The 24,874-nt window shown below is 40.5% G+C and overlaps 1 protein-coding gene across 1 annotated transcript in view; it reads left to right on the forward strand.

The window, feature by feature from the left end:
- The window catches only part of Wbp4 (WW domain binding protein 4), a 30,188-nt gene extending 6,977 nt beyond the window's left edge, over positions 1-23,211 (forward strand). The window contains exons 5-10 of the mRNA XM_012950419.2: positions 6,330-6,506; positions 9,674-9,720; positions 10,374-10,449; positions 14,148-14,338; positions 20,891-21,054; positions 22,701-23,211. Of these exons, the coding sequence (XP_012805873.2) occupies positions 6,330-6,506; positions 9,674-9,720; positions 10,374-10,449; positions 14,148-14,338; positions 20,891-21,054; positions 22,701-22,908 (863 nt within the window). The 3' untranslated portion in view covers positions 22,909-23,211. The remainder of the gene's footprint in view (positions 1-6,329; positions 6,507-9,673; positions 9,721-10,373; positions 10,450-14,147; positions 14,339-20,890; positions 21,055-22,700) is intronic.
- Positions 23,212-24,874: the final 1,663 nt, after the last annotated feature.

The raw sequence follows: 24,874 nt of genomic DNA on the forward strand, positions 1-24,874 counted from the left end.
CTCCAGATAAATGTGCCACTTTGTGTATCTGGCTTTTATATGGGTACTGGAAAATCAGACCCAGGTTGTTAAGCTTTGCAGGAAGGTGCCTTAACCACTGAGCCATTCCGCTCAGCGATTTTTTTGTTTGTTTTGGTTTGGTTTTTCGAGGTAGGGTCTCACTCTAGCTCAGGCTGACCTGGAATTCACTATGTAGTTTCAAGGTGACCTTGAACTCACCCTGATCCTCCTACCTCTGCCTCCCATGTGCTAGAATTAAAGGCCACCACACCCAGCTTTTTTTTTTTTTAATGTATGTATGTGTTCGGCCACATTTTGAAGGTCAGAGGACAACTTATTCTGCTTGGTCCTCACCTTCCACCTCATTTGAGGCAGGGTCTCTTCGTTCTTGTTCTTGTTCACCACTGTGCTGGTTCATGAGCTTCTGGAAAAGTCTTGTGTTTTCTGTTTCCTATCATAGCTTCTAGTTTTGACATGGGGTCTGGAGGGATGAACTTGGGTATTCAAGCTTGTGCAGCAAGCACTCTGTCCACAGAGCCTTCTCCCCATTTCTTGTTTTGCATTTCATGTTTCATCTTTAAAAAAAATTTTTTTCTATTTGAGGAAGAATAGACATGGTAGCTCTCTTGCCACTAAAAATGAACTCCAGATGCATATGCTATTTTGTGTATCTAGCTTTATGTGAGCACTGGGGAATTGAACCCAGACCAACAGGCTTTGCTAGCAAGCACCTTTAACCACTTAGTCATCTCTCCAGCCCCTTCATACTTTATCTTTTATTCATGTCAACTATACATAAACCTACTTTTATCATCATATAGTCCTATCTCTAAGTGAGGTAAATGATTCATTTCCAGAATGCCTTCAGTTTGAGTGTTCTTAGTATAAACCCAAACTGCAAATGCATTCTAGGTGCATGTGCCACATTGTGCATCTGGACTTATATGGGTACTAGGGAATGAAACCCTGGCTGTCAGGCCTTGCAAGTGAATGCCTTTAACCACTAAGCAATCCCTCCAGTCCATTCTTTTTAAAAATTATTTATTTATTTATTTATTTGCAAGTAGAGAGAAACAGACAATGGGTGCTCCAGGGCTACATGCCACTGCAAACGAACTCCAAATGCATATGCCACTTGGTGCATCTGTCTTTACATGGACATTGGAGAATTGAACTCAGGCTGCCAGACTTTTCAAGCAAGTGCCTTTTAACTGCTGAGCCATCATTCAAGCCCTTTTTTTGGTTCTAGGGGTAGGATTTCACCCTGGCTCAGGCTGACCTAGAACTTACCCTGTAGTCCCAGGCTGGCCTTGAACTCATAGCATTCCTTCTACTTCTGCATCCCAAGTGCTAGGATTAATGGGGGTGTGCCACCATGTCTGGCCTGCAGTTGTTTTTTTTTTTAAATTTTTGTTTTGTTTTGTTTTTTAAGGTAGGGTCTTGCTCTAGCCCAGGCTGACCTGGAATTCACCATGTAGTCTCAGGGTGGCCTCAGACTTACAGTGATCCACCTACCTCTGCCTCCTGAGTGCTGAGATTAAAGGCATGCGCCATCATGCCCAGCTAAAAATATTTATTTATTTGCAAGAGAGAATACACATGGCCTTTTGCTCATGTAATTGAACTCCAAATGGATGTATCACTTTGCAATTGTCTTTATGTTTATAACTATGTCTACATAGTTGACTAACGCTGCAGCCAAATTTAACACTATTTTACTGTGTTGTTTTGTTTTGTTTTTTGTGTGTGTGTGTGCATATCTTTTTTGTTGTTGTTGTTCATTTTTTATTTATTTATTTGAGAGCGACAGACACAGAGAGAAAGACAGATAGAGGGAGAGAGAGAGAATGGGCGCGCCAGGGCTTCCAGCCTCTGCAAACGAACTCCAGACGCGTGCACCCCCTTGTGCATCTGGCTAACGTGGGACTTGGGGAACTGAGCCTCGAACCGGGGTCCTTAGGCTTCACAGGCAAGCGCTTAACCGCTAAGCCATCTCTCCAGCCCTGTGTGCATATCTTTGAGCAAATGTCTTTAACCCCTGAACCATCTCCTTAGCCCTACAACTTTTTTTATGGTCTGTTTAATGGGTGTTGCCCCTCCTCTACCCCAGTGATATGTATAGTATATCTTTCTTTTTACATGGTTAAGGGTATACATCATTGTTAGTGGTTACAGTGGATAAGAACAGACTTCACAGTCAACAATTACATTTTGCTGGGTCTATAACCACATATGTTTATTAAAATTAAGACCCATTATTTTACAGATTATAGTGATGGCCCATAAGTAATAGATAGTTACTGTTGTTTAATTTCTTTATGGTCTTCATTTAGATTGTTTTCACCAGTAGCCAGGCGTGGTGGTGCACGCCTTTAATCCCAGCACTAGGTAGGCAGAGTAGGAGGATTGCCGTGAGTTCGAGGCCACCCTGAGACTCCATAGTGAATTCTAGGTCAGCCTGGGATACTGCTAGACCCTACCTTGAAAAAACCAAAAAAATAAAATAACAATAGATTGCTTGCAGCAGTTCCAGCCTTTTGACATTGCACCATAACATCTACAACTATGTTGTCCGGCTGCATCATAACTCTCCTAGGATGCATGCATGCAGGCTGTGGGCTGGGCATACATAAAAAAACTAATGAAAGGGTGAAATAATCCAAGTAACTTTTACTTTTTTATAACATGTCACAAAAGTTTAATAATTTTATTTCAGTCGAAAGCCTGGCAAAGCTGGGCACAGTGGTGCGTGCCTGCAATGCCAGCTGCTCTGGAGGTTGAGGTACATAATAATGAGTTTGAGATCAGCCTGGGCAATATAGTAAGACTAGTTTTAAAAATCATCTGAGGGGGCTTTTCAGTTACAAAGAATTGCTGCAGCATATCATGTATATATCTTTCCATGTGTTTCTTCCCTAGAGGTTCAATTTATGGATGTGAAATGCAGTATCAAAGTGTGATGATTGAGACTAAACTGTTTCTAGAAATGTTGATCTGATCAATTTTTTTTTTTTTTTTTGCTATAAACAAATATGTTAACTGGTGTTGAAAGTACTAGCCTTTGGGGGGCATAAAAACATTTACATACTTGATAGATCAGACTAACATTGTTTTTATTTGTGTGTGTTTGTTTTGTTGAGGTAGGGTCTCACTCTAGCTGGATGATCTGGAATTCACTATGTAGTCTCAGGCTGGCTTTAAATTGACAGCAATCCACCTACCTCTACCTCCCAAGTACTGGCATTAATGATATGCCCCACCACACCTGGCTAACACTGAGTTTTATCATTCTTTCTAGTATTGATCTACAAAAAGAAAATGTATTTACTTACATTCTTTAAATTTTAGTGAGGTGTTAATTCTCTGAGTTGCCTTCACATATTTTTTGTCCATTTTTCTGTTAGTATGTTTGATTTGTAAGGAATCTTTCTTAGGTCTTTAACTTATCCATTGTAAATAATTTTTCACTTGTATATATATTTTTTCTATTTTTGGTTTATAGAAGATCTTAACTATGTAGTCAAGTTTCACATTATATTTTAATGTTTTTTTTGTGCACACTTTTTTTTTTTATGAGAAACATCGAGAGAAAATAGACACTCCAGGGCCTCCAGCCACTGCAATTGAACTCCAGATGCTTGTGCTACCTTGTGCGCATGTGTGACCTTGGGCACTTGCATCACCTTGTGTGCACATCTTTGAAATGGTATTTAAATTGATCTGAGAAATTAAGGAGCATGAAAAAGCCGGGCATGGTGGCGCACACCTTTGATCCCAGCATTTGGGAGGCAGAGGTACAAGGATCGCCATGAGTTCAAGGCCACCTTGAGACTACCAAGTAAATTCCAGGTCAGCCTGGGCTAGAGTGAGACCCTACCAAATATAACTATAAATATATATGTGTGTGTGTGTGTGTGTGTGTGTGTGTATGTGTGTATGTATATATACACACACATATATGTAAAATGAATTAAGGAGCATGTATGAAATGGCTTTACCTTTTTATACCTATTCATTGCCTGACTTATTCTGATAATGTTTTCCACTTATTTATTTGAGAACAAGAGAAAGAATGGGCATACTGGGGCCTCTAGCCCCTGCAAATGAAATCCAGATGCATCCACCATCTTATGCTTCAGGGTTATGTGGGTCTTGGGGAATTGAACCTGAGTCCTTTGGCTTTGCAGGCAAGCACCTTAACTGCTAAGCCATCTCTCCAGCCCTTTACCTCATTTTTTGAGATTGAGTCTTTTACCACACCTAAAGTTCACTAGTTTTGACTAGACTAGCTAGCCAGCAAGCCTTGTCTCTTGTTTCCCCAGCACTAGGATTACATGCATGTGTTGCTGTGCCTGGCATTGTACATGGGTGCTGGGGTTCCAAACTCAAGCCCTCAAGTTTGCATAGCATGCTCTTCATCTGCTAAGCCATCTCCGCAGCCCCCATATGTAAATATTGTGTGTGTGTGTGTGTGTGTGTGTGTGTGTGTGTAAGAGAGAGAGGTGTGTACACACATGTCTGCATGTTTGTGTGTGTGTGTATGTACATGGAGATAGCAGATTAATATTCAGTGCCTTCCTCCATCACTTTCCACCCCTCCCCTCCCAACACACACATTTTACATTTTACCTTACATTTTACCTTACATTTTGAGACAGGATCTTACACTAACCCTGGAGCTCACCAGTTTGGCCAAACTAAATAGCCAGTAAGTCCCAGGTTTCCTCCTGTCCCCCTTCTTAGTGCTGGAATTACAGATTGCCTGCCTTTTATATTTGAATTCTGAGCACTTGAACTCATGTCCTTAGCTTGCATAGCAAACACATTACCTACTGAGCCATCTCCCCAAGCCCATATTCCAGTATCCTAAGTGATCCTCTTTTAGTGAAAACAACAGGAATATGCATTTGGTTCTGTATCTGAACCATTCTGTTTCATTATGTTTGACTATTTCTGCATCAGTTCCAAACTGCTGGATTCATTCTCCTCATAACATTGGAGATCTAATCCAGGGCCTTTTACATGCTAGACAAGCAACTCTACTGCTGAGTTACAGTCCCAGACCTGGATTTGTTTTAGAATAAGTTTTGGTTTTATGCTTTCTTGTTAGTGTGCTGGTATTGAACCAGACTCTTGGGTTTTGGTATGTCTTCATTGTGCCACATCCCCTAGGCCCTAAGATGAGGTGTTTTTTGTCTTTGTTTTTGTTTCTCAAAGTAGGTTCTCTTGTCTAGGTTGACCTGGAATTCATCATGCAGTTTCAGGCTGGCCTTAAGCTCATAATGACCCTCTTACATCTGCCTCCCGAGTGCTGGGATTAAAGGCATACCCCACCACACCTTGCTCAAGATGAGGATTTGGGGTTCGTTTTTGTAAATACTTTATTTATTTGCAAGCAGAGAGTGAGACAGAGAGAATGAGCATGCCAGGGCCTCCAGCCACTGCAAATGAACTCCAGAAGCATGCTTCACTTTGTACATCTAGCTTTACATGGGTCCTGGGGACTTGAACCCAGCTCATTAGGCTTTGCAAGCAAATGCCTTAACTGTTAAGCCATCTCTCCAGCCCTCAAATGAGTTTTAATTTATAAATAAATGCTCCTTAGAGCTTCCTCCCCCACTCCCTAAATTTTCCTGCATATTATTGCAAGTTATTTTCCCAATGAACTTTATAGTAATATATAAAGCATAAATTTTCCAAAAGAATTTGCTCAGGCTTTTAATTCCTCCCCCCCACCCCCCACCCCCCGAGATAGGGTCTCACTCTAGCTCACACTGACCTGAAATTCACTCTGTAGTCTCAGGGTGGCCTTGAACTTACATTGATTCTCCTACCTCCATCTCCCTAGTGTTGGGATTAAAGGTGTGTGCTACCATGCCCAGCTGGCTTTTCATTTTTTTAAAGAAGGATTTATAACTTTTTAATTTAACCTTACTTATTTATTTGAGATAGAGAAATAGAATGCATGCACTAGGGCCTCTTAGCCCTGCAAACAAACAACAGATGAATGAGCTACTCTACATCTAATTTTAAATGGATACTGGGGGGTTGAAACTCGATTGGCAGACTTGGCAAGCAAGCACCTTAAACCCCTCAGATGATTTTTAAAACTAGTCTTACTATATTGCCCAGGCTGATCTCAAACTCATTATTATGTACATCAACCTCCAGAGCAGCTGGCATTGCAGGCACGCACCACTGTGCCCAGCTTTGCCAGGCTTTCGATTGAAATAAAATTATTAAACTTTTGTGACATGTTATAAAAAAGTAAAAGTTACTTGGATTATTTCACCCTTTCATTAGTTTTTTTTTTTTTTTTTTTTTTTTAGAAATTCCAGAACCAAGCATATCACCAGTAACCAGTACTCTCCAGCACACCTCTGCATCAAATCAACAACAGAAAGAAAAGAAGAAGAAGAAAAAGAAAAATGACCCTTCAAAGGGTAGATGGGTAGAAGGCCTAACCTCAGAGGGTTATCATTACTATTATGATCTTATCACAGGAGGTAAATCATTTAGGCATAGAACTAGTAGAAAATAATTGGAGCATAAAAACAGAGCATTGTAATTGGTGTTGAGATTTTATTTAATACTGAAATGTGGTAGGCAATGAAAAGCTTAGAAAAGTTTGTGCCCTTTACAAAAGCACCTTTCTTGCTGGATATGGTAGTCATGCCTTTAATTCCAGCACTCAGGGGGCAGAAAAATAGCCATAGATGTGAGGCTAGCCCAAGCTACACAGTGAAACACTGTCCCCCAAAAAAGCAAAACATAAAAATGCCCTGGGCTGGAGTGATGGCTCAGCAGTTAAAGGCACAGCAAAGTCTGCCAGCCTGTGTACAATTCCCCAGTACCCACATAAAGCCAGACAGACAGAGTGGTACTTGTACCTGGAGTTCATTAGCAATGGCAAAAGGCTCTGGAGGACCCATTCACTCCCTCTCTCTCTCAAAACCGAAATTTTCAAAACTAAAAAAGCCCTACTTATTAGGAGGCAGAGTCAGTGTCATGCTTAGTTTTAATGGTTTCCTTACAAATAAGCTTTATTTATTTAGTAAAAAGCTCTTAAAAGTATGAATTATATAGAAATAAACCAGTTTACGTAGAAGTAAGGTTTTTCAAATCTGCTTCATAAATTGTAAGATCCTTCAGATAAAATATTCTATGAAAGGATTTTCTCCTTTTTTTTGCTTTTACCTTTCCTGAATTTCCAGGTCCCTGCTCTGGTAAGCCCCCTCACCTTGATCCTCCTAGGCTGAGATTGGGGAGAGTGGCAACTCCCACATGGGCTTTCTATCCCCTCCTGCTTTCTACATGGCAAGAGATCTCTGTAATTTTCTTCTCTTAATCTAATAAACTCTCTGTAAGTCTTTAAAAAAAATTCCATTAGAAATAGTTGGTTTTTGATTTTTGGCTTTTCTGATTTTTATTGTTTTGTTTTGGTTTTTTGTTCATTTTTATTTATTTGAGAGCAACAGACAGAGAAGAGGCAGAGAGAGAGAGAGAGAGAGAGGATGGGCACACCAGGGCCTCCGGCCACTGCAAATGAACTCCAGACGCATGCACCCCCTTGTGCATCTGGCTAATGTGGGTCCTGGGGAATCGAGCCTCTAACCGGAGTCCTTAGGCTTCACAGGCAAGCGCTTAACCGCTAAGCCATCTCTCCACCCCTTGATTCGTTTGTTTGAGATAGGGTCTCACTGTAGATCAGGCTGGTCTGGATTCACTCCCCAAAGCTGACCCCAAAGCTGACCCCAAAGTCACACTCATTATCCTACTTCTGCCTCCCAAGATCTGGGAGTAAAGGTGTGTGTCACCATGCCTGGCCTAGAAATAGGTTTTGTATAACTTGATTGATTGCTGAAGTTTCCTCACTCATATTAATATCAAATACCAGTTTCAATAAAAAACACAGTAGTGTAAACTGGATGTGGTGGCACATGCCTTTAATCCCAGCACTCACGAGGCAGATAGGAGGGTTGCCATGAGTTTGAGGCCACCCTGAGGCTACATAATAAATTCCAGGTCAGCCTGGACTGGAGCAAGACCTTACCTCAAAAACAGAAAAGAATACACAATGGTGTTTTTTAGTAGGAATACCAAAAATATCTTTTTGTTTTCCTTAAAAAAATTTTATTTCATGCCAGGCATGGTGGTATACGCCTTTAATCCCAGCACTCGGGAGGCAGAGGTAGGAGGATTGCCATGAGTTCAAGGCCATTCTGAGATTACATAGTGAATTCCTGATCAGCCTGGGCTAGAGTGAGGCCCTACCTCAGGAGAAAAAAAAATACATACATACATATATATATATATATATATATATATATATATATATACACACATATATATATATATATACACACACACACACACATATACATACATACACACACACAAATACATACATATATATGTATATGTATGTATGAATGTATGTGTGTATGTATATATATATGTGTGTGTATGTATGTATGTATGTATGTTTCATATACATTCTGTGGTAAATAAGTTGATTTACTCTTAAGGAAACATAAAATTTAGTGGCAGAAATAATTAAGCTTGCTACAAGGAGGAAAATCAAATCAAATCCAGGTCTGCATCTGCCGAGCAAGTAATCCACCACTGAGATAAATCACCACTCCCATAAGAAGAGATAGTAAAGTACTGTAGTAGACTGATGTAGAAATGTAACCTAAAGATTATGTGGTAACCCAAAATAACAAGCAATTAGCCAGGTGCAGTAGCACATGTCTACAGTCCCAATGCTTGGGAAGAAGAGATAAGATACAAGGTCTTGGCTGGAGAGATGGCTTAGCAGTTAAGGCACTTGCCTTCGAAGCCTAAGGACCTGGGTGCAGTTCTCCAGTTCCCTTGTAAGCCAGATGCAAATGTGGCACATGCATCTGGAGTTCGTTTGCAGGGGCTAGAGGCTCTGGTGCAGCCATTCATATTCTCTCTCTCCCTCCCTCCCTCCTTCCCTCCTTCCCTTCCTCCTCTCTCCCTCCCTTCCTCCCTCCTCCCTCTCTCTCCCCCTTCCCTTCTTCTCTCTGTGTCAAATAAATAAAAAACAAAACTTAAAAGACTATAAGGTCTTGAAATGGCCAGGGATCTGAACTCTCTTCCAGCTGAAATCTCTTTTGTTGATAGACTATCTTTGGGCTCCTCCTCTCACTTCAAAACACTGGCCAGTTCATAAGCTACAAACCTTTCTGGGATGGGGAGATAGTTCAGTGGTTAAAGGCACTGTTTGCAAAGCCTGCCAACCTGGGTTTGATTCTTTATTACACATGTAAAGCCAGATACACAAAGTCGTGCATCTGTCTGGAGTTCATTTCCAATAGCATGAGGCCCTACTGGTCCCATTCTTTGTCTCTCCGTCACTCTCAAATGAATGAATGAATAAATAAATAATAAACCTTCTTTTCAAAAAACTCTGAGCAAGGTCCCAGTATAGCCTCAGGCTGGTCTCATACAGCCATCTTCCTACTTCAGCCTCCTGGGTCCTAGGATTAAAGGCATGTGCCACCATGCCCAGTTCAACAGAGTGATTTTTAAAACTTTATTTCTTTGAGACAGAGAGAAAGAGGCAGACAGAAAAGAAAGCAAGTTTGAGCTTGCAGTATTTTTTAAACAAAAAAGTGTTATAAATACAGTGTATTTTACTTTTAAGCATCTCAGTGGGAGAAACCAGAAGGATTTCAAGGAAACTTAAAAAAGGTAACTAAGCATATTCATTTTTTACTTTATTTAAAATTATTGTGTGGGGGTGGGGAGGGAGGGAATTACCATGGGATATATTTTATAATCATGGAAAATGTTAATAAAAATTAAAAAATAAAATAAAATAAAATTACTGACTCCGGAGGTGGGTGGTAGGTGGGTAAGTAGGTAGGTTGGTTACTTGCTTGGTTGCTTGGCTTTGCAGTACTTGGGGGGGGGCAATAGTACTGGGTTGGGGGAGGAGGTTGAACCTAGGAACTTTTGCATGCTTGACAAGCACTACACCTTTGAGCATGTTCCTAGCATGTTGCTAGGCAGATTTACTTACAAATAAACTTTTCTCCCCACCACCTTTTTGTTCTTCCTGTAATTCTTTTAGAAGGCTGGGTGGAAATGAAACAGTGATGTCTCCCCGAAAAGCTATGGGGGTGTATTAGTTGGTCCGCAGTCCTTTGTTACTCACATGTCCTGGTCCATCTGAAGGAATTCCTTGCTTTCGGGGGAGAGACATGATGATTAGAAACCAGCTGTCTGTCTATGATCTGCATCACTACCCCTAGCTCCTAGGTGTCAGGTGGAGAAGAAAGTATGCAGCCATCATTGTTATTTTCAGTTCATTCTGTTTTGTTTTGATTTTTCTCTCCTATCAGACAGCAGAAAAGGCCATTTGGGTAGAAGGTTTAAGCGAAGATGGTTATACCTATTACTATAATACAGAAACAGGAGGTAAGTGATTATCTTAATTGCCTAAATTATACCTGCAAATGTAAACGAGCCTGATGTGAGTACTGGAGATTGAATCTGGACTGCTTAGCATCCATGAAGCCCTGGGTTCAATCCCCAGCACCACATAAAATGAGTGTGCCTAAACTCAGCACTGAGGCTGCTTAGGTCTCATTGACCAGCCAGTATAGCCTAATTGGTGAACTCCAAGACATTGAGAGACCTTGTTTCAAGAAAGGTGAGTGGCATTCCTGGTCTCCATGCATGTGCACCTGCATATACAAACTTTGAAAAGTCCACCTCATAGCCAGGCCTGGTGGCACACACCTTTAATCCCAGCACTCGGGAAGCAGAGGTAGGAGGATCGCTGGGAATTTAAGGCTACCCTGAAATTGGATACTGAATTCCAGGTCAACCTGGGCTAGACTGAGTCCCTACCTCAAAAAAAAAAAAAAAAAAAAAGGTTCACGGGCTGGAGAGATGGCTTAGTGGTTAAGCACTTGCCTGTGAAGCCTAAGGACCCCGGTTCGAGGCTTGATTCCCCAGGACCCACGTTAGCCAGATGCACAAGGGGGCACATGCATCTGGAGTTGTTTGCAGTGGCTGGAAGCCCTGGCATGCCCGTTCTCTCATTCTCTCTCTCTGCCTCTTTCTCTGTCACTTTCGAATACATAAGTAAACAAAACAAAAAAAGGTTCACCACAATTTCATATGTAGGGAAATGCTACAAGGTTTTGTTAGTGATTTCCTCTTTGTTCAAACTTTGCATAAATGATTCTATTATGTAAGAAGTGTAGTCTAATAGTAAGTTTTTAAGCATAAATGAAGTATTCCAGTATCTTTAGGTTGATATAGAAATACTAGGTTGGGGTCCAGCTGTGGTGGCACATGCCTTTAATCCCAGTACTCAGGAGGTGGAAGTAGGAGGATTGATGTGAGTTCAAGGCCATCCTGAGACTACATAGGAAATTCCAAGTCACCCTTGGCTACAATGAGACCCTACCTTGAAAAATAAAAAAATAAATACTGGGCTGAGGCTGCAGTTCAGTTAGTAAAGTGCTTGCTTTGCATGCATAAAGTACTGTGTATCATCCCCAGCCTGAATAAAACTAAGTGCAGCAGATACCTATAATCTCAGCACTCAAGAGGTGAAGGTGGAAAGGTGAGAAGTTCAAAATGATCCTCACTTCATAATGACTCAGTGCCATACTGAGTTACATAAGACCCTGTGACAAAAAAATAAAACTAATATAGAAATACTTTTATTTATTTTGTTTTATTGCATGTGTGCAAAGTGTACATGATAATGTATATGCATGTTTTGTTGATGTGTAGAGGTGTCCAGATGTGCTATGTACATGTTAGTGTGGAGACCAGAAGTTAATAGTGGGTGTCTTTTTCTCAATTGCTCAATTGCTTCCCTTTTTTCTTTTTTTTTTTTTTTTTTAAGTAGGGTCTCACTCTGGACCAGGCTGACCTGGAATTCACTATGTAGTCTTAGGGTGGCCTCAAACTCACAGCAAGCCTCCTACCTCTGCCTACTGAGCACTGGAATTAAAGGCATGTGCCATCCACCACACCCAGCTACTACCTTATTTTTTGAGACAGGATTTTTCACTGAATCTACAGCTCACTGATTCTGTGAAACCAGCTAGTATGGAACTCCAAATATTCTCCTATCTCTGTCTCCTCAGCTCTGGGATTATAAGCACATGCCACCACTCCAGTCTGAGAATCCAAACTCAGGTCCTTATGCTTATATAGCAAGCACATTACTAACAGAGTCATCTTCCCAGCCACATTAGTGGAAAAGTTCAAGTTTTTCATGTAACCATTCTTTGTGTTTGGACTTTTGAAGGGAAGAATGGTCCATGTGGTTTATTGAGATAGGATTGATTGCATGTACCCCATGCTGGCCTCCCTACATGTGTAGCTAAAGACCTACAACTCCTGACCCCCTCCTGCGTCTACCTTCCCATGTCTAGGATAGAAGTGTACACCACCACGCCCATCTGGTCTTCTCGGTTAGCACAACTGTTTGAACTAGCTGCTGCTTACTCCCAGTATACGTCATCTGCTCAGAGCAGTGTCCAAGAGGACTGAAGATAGGAAAGCACAAATAATAGGAAGCTGCCATCTTCGTGTTGGTACTTAGGACTGTACACTGTGTGGCTGCCTTCCAGGTAGTCATCTGGTGAGATGCAGCAAGTTTCTCATTCAGGACCACCAGGCATTTATCTTTATCAGTCTTTTCACATTTTCCTTTCAGCTATCAGCCTGTGGTGTTTTGTTTTGTTTTGTTTTGATTAATTTTTTGTTTTCCTCTTACCCCAAGTTCTAACTAGCCCTAACCCTTTATGTGGCATTAAATCTTTTAAGGAAGAAATGGCCCTTTAAGTCTAAGCAGATACCTGCCCTGCCCATTGATTATAGTATTTCTATACCAGTAAGATGAAAGCATTAGATCTTTACATAGATAGATAATACAGTGATATAATAGGACTTTAGAATTCTAGAAATCCAAGCTTAATGTGCAGCTTCTTCCCTTACCAGTGAAGGAAAGAGATACCTATGGTTGTGAAGGTCACATATCTGTAAAGACCCCTCAAACAGTACCTGTCGTGTAATAGATCCTTGATAAGTTATTTGTGTTTTTTAACTTTTTTATTTTTATTTATTTGAGAGAGAGAAGCAGATAGAGAATGGGTCTGCCAGGACCTTCATCTACTGCAAACTGGAGACACATGATGTCACTGGGTCCTTTGGCTTTGCAGGCCTTAACTGCTAAGCCATCTCTCCAGCCCAATTATTTGTATTTTTGAAAGGCCTTTTTGTTACTTATGAGAACTACAGATCACAAAGACTAGTATTTCAACTAGTGGCTACATATTTATTTATTAAGGGGCTGTACGTGCTGATTTATGTGAATAATTTTTATTTACTCCTTGTTCAGTGTAATTAGTAGTACCTTTAACTCTGTCTCAGTTGGGCAACAAATTGTATGGTTTCTCTCCCTATTAAACTAAAAAAGTTAGAAATGCTTTGATTTTACTGTGAGCCACTAGATGGCAGTAGAGTTCAGCCACCTGAGACCCCAACCCCACCCCATAAAAATGACAAATTTGGCCTGGAAAGATGGCTCCAAAGTTAAGACGCTTGCCTACAAAGCCTAATGACCTGGGTTCGATTCCCTAGAACCCGTGCAAAGCCAGATGCACAAAGTGGCACATGTATCTAGCGTTTGTTTGCCATAGCTAGAGGTCCTGGCATGCCTATTCTCTCTCTCCTCTCCTCCCTTCTCTCTCTACTGGTAAATAATAAATTTTTAAAAATGACAAATTATATTCTGATTGTCACAATATTTTATTTTGTGAAAATTTAGAAAATCTTTATTAGTAAGTTCCAGGTAATATGTATAAACACCAACACATCTACTGATACTGATGTCAGATAAATTGTGAAAGCCTTTACAAGTATCACCCAATTTTCAAGTCTTCGCATTTAGAGTTGAAGTTTATACATCTAGTGAATCAGTGTGTGAAAAATAAGAAAAATGAGAGGTTGTGAGCTCATAAGCACTGGTGTAAAATAAATGCAGTATTATCATTCAGTAATTATAAATGATGGAAAGTGTTATATTAGAATTGCTTCTGAGTAGAATTGTTAACTAAGTAATGTGACTATTAAAATGTGTTGAGCAGAATCCAAATGGGAAAAACCTGATGACTTCATTCCACACATTGGTGATGTGCTGTCCAGTAAAGTTGATGAAAAGTCAGCCGACAACCTAGAAGAATCGAAATCATCAGAGTCACAAAGTGATTCTGAAGGGGAACAGAAAACAGAGGGAGAGGTCTCTACAGAAACAAAAAAACTAATAATAAAATTTAAGGTAGGTTTTTGGTTTACTTTTTATACAGGTTTATCAGGTATGGTGATACACACCTTTACTCCCAGCACTGGGGAGGCTGAGGTATAAGGATCACTGTGAGTTTGAGACCAGCCTGGACTACAGAATGAGTTCCATGTCAGCCTGGGCTTGAGTGAGACCTTGCCTCCATAAACAAAACCAAGCAAACAAAAATGAGCTAAGCTGAAATAACCCTTTCCTTATAAGCTGCTTTTGGTCAGTTTTGCTCCAGCAGTGGGAAGATAACTGCAACAACTAGAAATACCAATTTAAGAATCATCAGCATACTAGTGGTACTTGAAATCTCACAATAGGTAAGATAGCCTAGAACAGCTGTGGAAAACATTAGCCATTTAAATAGCAAGCAGGGAAAGAGAAGACCACAGATAGAATGAATTGTGACTAAGAAGGTTTGAGGCTAGGCTGGAGAAATAACTCAAAAGTTGAAAATTCTGCTTACAAAGCCTGATGGGCGGGGTTTCCTCAGTACCCACGTAAAGCCAGATGTGCAAAGTGGTGGATGCATCTGGAGTTCATTTGCAGTGGCAGGAGGCCAAAGTATACCTACCATTCTCTCTCCCTCCTTGCAAATAATTTTTTTGAAAAATTTTTTAAAGAAGGCTTTAGGGAAATAAAGAGAGTTTAATGTCCCAGAAATGACACCAATAGATTGCATCAAGAATTAAGCAAGTCAGAGCTGGGCGTGGTGGTGCACGCCTTTAATCCCAGCACTCGGGAGGCAGAGGTAGGAGGATTGCCATGAGTTCAAGGCCACCCTGAGATGACAGAGTTAATTCCAAGTCAGCCTGGACCAGAGTGAGACCCTACCTCAAAAAAAAAAAAAAAAAAAAAGCAAGTCAGGCACGCCTTTAATCCCAAGCACTCAGAAGACAGTGGTGGGAGGATCACTGAGATCAGAGCCAGCTTGAGACTACAGAGTTGAGTGTCTTAAAAATACCATAAAGAGGGCTGAAGAGATGGCTTAGCGGTTAAGCGCTTGCCTGTGAAGCCTAAGGACCCTGGTTCGAGGCTCCATTCCCCAGGACCCACGTTAGCCAGATGCACAAGAGGTCGCACACCTCTGGAATTCGTTTGCAGTGGCTGGAGGCCCTGGTGCTCCCATTCCCCCTCCACTCCCCCTCTTGCTCTCACTCTCTCTGTTGCTCTCAAATAAATAAAATAAATTAAAAAATACCATAAAGAAAAAAGAAAAAGAATTAAGTCTGGACAATAGTAACAAAAGGAAAATACCCATTTTAGCACTTAGTAAGTCCTCTTTGCACTTCTGAAAGTACACCAAAGTTTTGAGTGATAGAACCCATATAATAGGGGATTGAAAAATGGTTCAATGAAGCTGGGCGCGGTGGTGCACACCTTTAATCCCAGCACTTGGAAGGCAGATGTAGGAGGATCACTGTGAGTTCAAGGCTAGCCTGAGACTCCATAGTGAAGTCCAGGTCAGCCTGGACTAGAGACCCTACCTGGGGGATCAAATCTGAGTCCTTTGGCATTGCTGGCAAGTGCCTTAACCAATAAGCCATATATCTCTTCAGCCCTCTAATCTTATTTGACAGAGAGAGAAAGAGAGGCAGATAGAGAGAAAGAATGGGTACACCAGGGCCTTTTGTCACTGCAAACAAACTACAGGTGCATGTACCACCTTGTGTATTTGGCTTACATAGTTACTGGGGAATCAAATCTGGGTCTTTAGGCTTTGTAAGCCAAGTGCCTTAACTGCCAAGCCATTTCTCCAGCCCTCGGTAATCTCTTTTTTTTTTAATTTATTTGTTTGAGAAAGAGAAAGAGGCAGAGAGAGAGAGAGAATGGCGGTGTCAGGGCCTCCAGCCATTGCAGACAAACTCCAGACGCATGTACCACCTTGTGTATCTGGCTTATGTGGGTCCTGGGGAATTGAACTTGGATCCTTTGGCTTTGCAGGCAAGTGCCTTAACCACTAAGCCACCCCTTCAGCCCCTCTAATCTTCTTGATTAGTTTTTTTTTTTTCTTTTAGATCAGTTTGACCAGGGGTTTTATCAATCTTGTTTTTTGGTTTTTCAAGGTAGGGTCTCACTCTAGCCCAGGCTGACCTGGAATTCACTGTGGAGTCTCAGGGTGGCCTCGAACTCATGGCGATCCTCCTACCTCTGCCTCCCTAGAGCTGGGATTAAAGGCATGTGCCACCATGCCCGCCTTTCTTTCTTTTCTTTTCTTTTTTCCGAAGAACCAACTCTTGTTTCATCAATTTTAAAAATTGTTTTCTTGGGCTGGAGAGATGGCTTAGCAGTTAAGCACTTGCCTATGAAGCCTAAGAACCCCAGTTCAAGGGTCGATTCCCCAGGGCCCACGTTAGCCAGATGCACAAGGGGGCACATGCGTCTGGAGTTCATTTGCAGTGGCTGGAAGCTCTGGCGTGCCCATTCTCTCTCTCTCTCTCCATCTCTATCTCCCTCCCTCCCTTCCTCTCTCTCTTTGTCACTCTTAAATAAATAAACAAAAATGAACCCAAAAAAGAGAAAAAATTGTTTTCTTCATTGCTTAGTCATTGATTTCTGCCCTGATCTTGATTATTTTCATCTGGTATTTCTGGGTTTGGATTGTTCTTGTTTTTCCAAAGCTTTCAGATGGATCATTTAGTTCTTTATTTGAGATCTCTCTAGTTTGTTTATCTAGGCAGTTAAAGCTATAAGCATCCGTATAGGCGTGCTTTCATTATGACCCCATGGGATTTGTTGTGTTTTTATTCTTATTCAGTTCTAGGAATTTTTTTGACCTCCTTGATTTCTTCATAGACCACTTATTGTTCAGTAGTGTGTTGTTCAATCTTGAGAAGTTTGTGTATTTTCTGTTGTTTATTTCTAGCTTTATTGAATTGTGGTCAGATGTGATATAAGCAGTTATGTTAGTTTTCCTCTATTTGTGGGTATTTACTATGTGTCCTAATATCTGTTTTAGAGAAGGTTCTATGAGCTGTTGAGAAGAATGTGTATTCTGTAGAGTAAGGATGTAATGTTCTGAATATGTCTGTTGAGTCTATTTGATTTGTGATATTGTTTAGCTCCATTGTTGCTCTGTTTCTGTTTTGATGACCTATCTATTGACTATTCCTATATTGGGATTTATTTCTGATTAATCTCTAGTAGATTTTGCTTTATAAAAGCTGGAGAGATTGCTCAGCAGTTAAGGCATTTGGTCTGCAGTCAAAGGACCCAGGTTTGATTCCCTGGCATCTGCATAAGCCAGATGCACAAGGTGGTACATGCATTTGGAGTTCATTTGCAATCACTAGAAACTCTGATGTACCCTTTCTTTCCCTCTGTCTCTCCTGCTTTCTAAGTAAATAGATAAATAAATAAATAAATAAAATACTTTTTTTAACCTGGTACATCCAGGTGGGGTGGCACATGCCTTTAATCCCAGCACTTGGGAGGCAGAGGTAGGATCACCATGAGTTCAAAGCTACCCTGAGACTACATAGTGAATTCCAGGTCAGCCTGAGCTAGAGTAAGACACAACCTCATAAACAAAAAATAAATAAATAAAATAAAATAAAAACCTGGTATACCTGTATTAAGTGCATATATGTTTATGATTGTAATACCCTCTTATTGAATTATTCCCTTGATGAGTATAAAGTGGCCTTCTTTATCTCTTTTCTTTTTATAATAATATTTGATATCTAAAGAAATGGGAACCAGATGACAGGTCATGAATATAGACTGAGCCAAAGAGAAATGGGAGAGTAAACCTCATGTTCAAACACAACTGCCTGCCTCTTTTTGTAATTCGCCTTTTATTACAAGTGGTTTCAATCAGATGTAAAAGTAGAAATAGTGCATGAGTGTTCATAAACCCATTACCTAGCTTTACCAGTTCTCAGTTGTGAACAATCTTGTCTCATCTCCCTGGTATCCAGTCCTGTAACAGGGTACTTGGGGTACAGGAAAGTCCTTGGAACCCAAACCCTAGGTTTGCTTCTAATTTTAATCAAAGAATTGAAAAAAATACTGAGGATAATTATTAAATTAAGTTATTGAGAGAAGTACAGAGCCAAGGAAAGGCACCCACATGACTAGAAATCCCATGTGGATGGCCCGGAAGAAAACAGAAAGAAAAGAGAATAAAGAAAGTTTTTTGCTGTCCTCTAGGTTGGTTTCATTGGAGGTTTCCACTATGAGACTAAGCATTCTTGGTGGGTATGTCTTGCCTTGGTTTCTTATGTTACTTGTTTTGCATTGGGGTTAGCCCCTTAAGGGGATAGTCCTTTCATCTTGCTGAGAATGCTGCAACATTGGGTCTTGTGGAGCCTGTCTTAAGTGGCCTAGTTAACCTTGAACCATGTGGATGTGGGATGGTGGTTTGTTCGCAGGTCAGGGCTGGGCACATTGGAAGGTTAGCAGGCTCTTCCTTGTGTGTGCAGTCTTTACACAAGTCTGGGCTGGGGACTGTGGCCAGTTCTGGCATCACTATTCAGGGCCATGCAGTTGGGCAGGCTAAGGAATGAGGTCACTGTGAGCGGGGCCTGACCCCCAATCCAAATGTGGCCTGGGGACTAAATGTGTGAGGGAGTAGCACTCACCTAGATCCTGGGTGGCCCACTGTGTGCCCAGGCTGAGGAGTGCTGCTATACAGTGTGACCAGCCAGGGCATCCCTTCTCAAAGCTGTGCAAGCCTGAGAGTGAGGGCAGTGCCAGATGGGCCTGATCCTCAATCTTAAGTGTGTACAGGCCAGGGTTGTACCCTCAGAGTGACTGGGCGCATGGATAGCACTCACCTGCACTGTGGGAGGCCTACTCATTGCCCAGGGCTGGTTAGTGGTTAGTGTCATCAGCTCAGGTGTCCCTAAGGGCAGTGCAGGTAGGCAGACCTGGGACTGAGGTCAGCACCGAGTGGGTCTGATCCCCATAGCACCTTAGTGCCTTGGTTGGGGGATGCCACTAGGGAGTTTATAATAAGTCCTTTTTCTTTTTTTTTTTTTCCTTTTTTTTCTTCAAATTTTTATTAACAACTTCCATAATTATAAAAAGTATCCCATGGTAATACCCTCCCTCCCCCCACTTTCCCCTTTGAAACTCCATTCTCCATCATATCTCCTTCCCATCTCAATCAGTCTCTCTTTTATTTTGATGTCATGATCTTTTCCTCCTCTTATGATGGTCTTGTGTAGGTAGTGTTGGGCACTGTGAGGTCATGGATATCTAGGCCATTTTGTGTCTGGAGGGAGCATGTTGTAAGGACTCCTTTCCTTCCTTTGGCTCTTACATTCTTTCTGTCACCTCTTCCGCATTAGACCCTGAGCCTTGGAAGGTATGATAGAGATATTACAATACTGAGCACTCCGGTCACTTCTTTCTAGCACCATGATGCCTTCTGAGTCATCCCAAGGTCATTGCCATCTGAAAAGAGAAGATTCTCTACCAAAAGTGAGAGTAATAAGGCTATGAACATTAAGAAAAGTGCTTACTGGGCAGTATGATAAGCATAGTATATACATTTAGCCAGACAGCAGCAGACGTTATACCCCTAGTGCTCATGACTACCCCTGTTGTAGGTTTTCAGTATCAGGGATGTATTCCCTCCCATGGAGCGGGCCTCCAGTCCAATTAGAGAGAGGGCAGTTGGTTTCCACCATGACAGGCATGCCACTATTGCACCTGTTGGCTCATTTGGCCTGGCTGGCCAAATATAAGGCTTGGAATATCCACTGTTGAGTATCTTCACTCTCTCTCTACCATCAAATAGCATGCAGCATAGCTTTTTCCCGTTTTCTGTCAGCTGGTCTACATGGAGAAGGTTATCAGCTCAGTTCCAGTAGGATTTCTTAGTGGCCTTGCAGGCCAAGTATGTGGAGTCTTCAGCAATGGGGTCTGATCATCTATTTCTGGTGTGAAACCAAGGGCCTCAGCATGGCCTATGTTTTGGGGGGCATCAGGACCTCCCTGGCCATCAACTCACTGGAAGGTATCCCATCCCTGACACTGAAAATTTTCTAGCAACAATCTATGGCTCCTGAGTTTTCCATTGTCCAAAAAAGTAGGATTCCATATGATTTATTTATATCCTCTTAGATTTTGATTAGCCCTCCCTCCACCTTTCCTTTACTCAATCTCTTCTCCAACCTCACTTTAGGCCTTTTCACCCCCATTTATCTATTCTTCTACTTACACTTTATTTATTTATTTTGGGGGGAGGTGGGGCTACACAAAACTTTATTTCAGAGCTGGAGAAATGGCTTAGTAGTTAAGGCTCTTGCCTGCAAAGCCAAAGGACCTAGGCTCGATTTCCCAGGACCTACATATGGAGTTCATTTGCAGTAGCTAGAGGTTCTGGCACACCCATTCTCTATCTGCCTCTTTCTCTGTCTCTGTCTGTCTTTCTCTCTCTCAAGTAAGTAAATAAATTTAAAAGTTTATTTTTTTTTAAAATCCCTAACAAAGCAAGTGTGTAATAAGGCTTTTTAAAGAAGTTAAAGTAATTTTGGAGTTTGACTTTGCAGTTTTCCTTAAAGTATGTTATTTATTCACTTCACATTTCAGGAGAAAAACAAAAGTAATGAAAAAAGAATTAACCTAGAATTACAAAAAGAAAAAAGTATCCAAAAACAGAATTCACCAAATACAAGTGAAGAAAAATCCAAAACTCATAAAAAACCAAACCCATATGGAGAATGGCAAGAAATTAAACAAGAGGTTGATTCTCAGTAAGTACTCACTGTGTATTGTGTATCCCGATACTTGAATAAATTGCAGCCAGTTGTGTCAAGGATGCTATGCTCATTTCTACAGCGCTTTTTTTTTTTTAATTTTTATTAACATTTTCCATGATTATAAAATATATCCCATGGTAATTCCCTCCCTCCCCACCCCCACACTTTCCCATTCTACAGCACTTTTTGTTTTTAAGTATTTTGAAAGCTAAGACCATGGTTGTTTTAAAAGTAAGCTAGTTTACTTCTTACCAAAGCATAACATTTATTTTTTCCTTCTTTTTTAATTCTTTCATTAGCATATATTAATTACACATAATAATGGATTTCATTATGACATTTTCATACATGTATAAAATATACTTTGGCCATATTCACCACCATGTACTTTCTCTTGTCCCTGTTCTACTGATCCTCCCCCTTCTCAAAGAATCCCCTTTATGTTTTTATGGTGTGTGTGTGTGTGTCCATTTAATTTGGGTTCCTTAAAGGAAGCATGGGTAGGGATTATTTACTTGATCTTGAGCAACTGACTTAACAGTGGCTATACACTGAAGAAAATGTCTGTTTCCCCCAGCAACCATTACTTACCTATGAGTCCTCAAGGAACAACCAGGCCTCATGAGCCACTCCATGATGGAATGTGCAAGGGCCCAATCTTGTGCCAGACTTGTGAGGTTGAATAGTGCAGTGGCCATGCCATGCATGGAAGGTAGCATTCCACTACATTTCACCCTGTCCTCTTGCCCATCTTCCACAGTTTTCCCTGAACCTTGGTTGGAAGGGCTGATAAGATCCCATTTACAGATGAGCATTTAAGTCACTTATTCTCAGCATTTAATCTTTTAGGGAAATTTTCACCCACTGCAAAAAGAAGTTTCTCTGGTCAAAGCTGTGAATAGAATAAATCTATAGGCATAAACAAATATTTAGTGGGCAGTACATTACAAAGCATGACATTTCTATTGAGTATGTTCACCATCATATCATTCTTACACTTGCCATCATTCTGTATCAGAGAAGCAAAAACCTGCATATTCAATAAGCACTCTGTAAGACATGAGTAGATGCAAAAGCAAGGAAGATGCTTTGGATTTTGATATTTTCAAGAAAATGTCCTAATACAGTTCAACGTGTTTTTTGGGTTTTTTTTTTTTTTACTTTTTATTGCTCATAATCACCTCTCCCCATTCCTCTTTTCCCCCACCTAAATTGCCCCCTCCATTGAATCTTCTTTCTAATTAGTCTCTATTTTGATGTCATCATTTTTTCCCTCCTATTATGTAAGTCTTAAGTTAACCACTGTGAGGTCATGAATATCATAACCATTTGGTGATGCTTTTGATTTTTAATTTTTATTTACCTATTTGAGAGGGAGAGAAAGAGAAAAAGAGAATGGGTGCACCAGAGCATTGTGTACCTGAATAAGAGTTTGTCTTAGGACTATAAAATCAACATTTCAAAATAACTTAAGAGTCAGGCATAGTGGTACAAAGGTACTATTCCAGAATGCCCCATTTTTGGACTTTATACCATTATTATTAGAAAGGCAATCTTGGGGCTTTGGGTAGTTCATGGTTTATATGTAAATACTTCTGTTAATCTATCAAATAAAGGTTTTATTTTTCTTTCTATTGCAGAGAAGAGGTAGATTTGCAACTTCCAGGCACTGAAAATGACTGTGTATCAACTTCAGAAGCTGATGTTGGGGAAGCCAAAGTGGTATTTAAAGAAAAAACAGTCTCTTCTCTTGGAGTTGTAGCAGATGGAGTTGCTTCAGTCTTCAAAAAGAGAAGACTTGAAAATGGAAAATCAAGAAATTTAAGGCAGCGAGGCGATGACCAGTAACTGTAAAAGCTTTTACATAGGCACATTTAGGACAAAGCATACAACTGTGTTTGTTTCTACATACTTCAGTGCTAAAAATTAGGATGTATTCTTCCAGGTGTAGAGGCACACACCTTTAGTCCCAGCACTCGGGAAGCAGAGGTAGGAGGATGGCTGTGAGTGCAAGGCCAGCCTGGGACACATAGTGAATTCTCAGCCTGGGCTAGAGAAAGACTGCCTCAAAAAAAAAAATAATTCATTTTAAATTTAGATTTATTCTAAATGGAACTTATGTGAATTGAAATAAATCTTTTTCTTGTTAAATTTATTTTTGTTCCTAAAATGGAAGGCTACCATGTTACATTATAATACAGTGTATTATATTCAGTGTCTAAAAACTGTTAATTATGTAATAATTTAAGATGCTATGTATCTGTTATTTAAAACATGGTAAAATTAAGACCTTTATTCATTTTTATTCATATGAACATATTTATCCTGCATTAACAAATGCATTATTTTTGCACACTGAAATTAACTTATTATCTGAGAAATATGAACCAGGCCACATAATAGAAGCTCATAGCCTAGAAACATTTGGTTTTGATGTTCTTTTCAGAAGGCTGATGTGGAAAATGTCTGCATATTGGCTTGCCTTACTCAATGCAAGGTGAGAGCCCCGAAGCAGGTGCAGCTCAGATGCTAAATTCAGAGCTCAAATGGAGGGAAAGGGACCAAAGGTAAAATGGGCATTTGCCCCAGTTCAGCTCATAGCAGCAAAATGTTCATGTAAGCATTGTAACTTAGAGCCAAGCCTTATATCAGGATTTGGATATGAAAGAAGCATTTTAACTTAGAGCCAAGGCTTATATCAGGATTTGAATGTGAAAGAAACATCCCTGTTCTTTGGTTTACATCCTGACGTCGTTCTTTATCCTCAGTCATGCATTCTTTTTAGCAGCATTGTATGTCCTAGAAGAGTTTTTTCTAAGGTTTATTTAAAGCTTCGTAGATAAAGGCTTAAACTAAAGCAGTATAAAATCTCTGACTTCAGTAAAAGTTTGTGTTCTCATAGACATATTAGAAGTTTCCCACTTGCTAGTTAAATTTCTTAAAAAGTAAAATTTTCTTATTCTATTTGAAGTATACCTCCCTTTATTTTACAAGTTTTTGAGGTATATTTTTCATAGATTGTACAGTATTTGCTTGGTAGTGATTAGTTGTCTTTTATTATAATTACTAGTTTATGTGGAAGACAACAATAGTTTATTAAAAAACACAATGAGGGCTGGAGAGATGGCTTAGTGGTCAAGCGCTTGCCTGTGAAGCCTAAGGACCCAGGTTCAAGGCTGGATTCTCCAGGACCCACATTAGCCAGATGCACAAGGGGGCACATGCATCTGGAGTATGTCTTCAGTGGCTGGAGGCCCTGCCATGGCCATTTTCTCTCCCCGCACCCCCCACCCCCGCCTCTTTCTCTGTTGCTCTCAAATAAATAAAAAGTTTTTTTAAAAAGTTTTAAATCATTAAAGTACATATTGGGTGGTTCTTTGATTACGAGTCACCTTATTCCTAGAAAACTAGTATTTATTTGTGTACTTGATGAAAAAGCCTTAACTTTATTATGAAGCATTTCGTAGTTTGAGACCTGATAAGGCTAACCTCAAACTAAACATCCTCCCCTCTCAGGCCCAACAGTGCTAGAATTAACAGGTATATATCATCACACTGACAATTTTATAGTTTTGTTTGTTTGTTTAAACAAGGGGTGGGGGCAGAGAGAATGGGCGCGCCAGGGCCTTTCAGCATCTGTGAAAGAACGCCAGAAACGTGCGCCCTCTTGTGGGCATGTGTAGCATTGCATGTTTGCAACAGTGGTTGGCATCTAGCTATACTTGGTTTTAGGATTAGCAGACAATCACCTTAACCTCAAAGCCCTGTCGACAGCCCTGTTTTTTGTCTTTTTTTTTTTTTTTTTTTAAGAAAA

Source organism: Jaculus jaculus, chromosome 3 (genome assembly GCF_020740685.1).
Source record: "Jaculus jaculus isolate mJacJac1 chromosome 3, mJacJac1.mat.Y.cur, whole genome shotgun sequence".
In the NCBI taxonomy this organism is placed as follows: Eukaryota; Metazoa; Chordata; class Mammalia; order Rodentia; family Dipodidae; genus Jaculus; species Jaculus jaculus.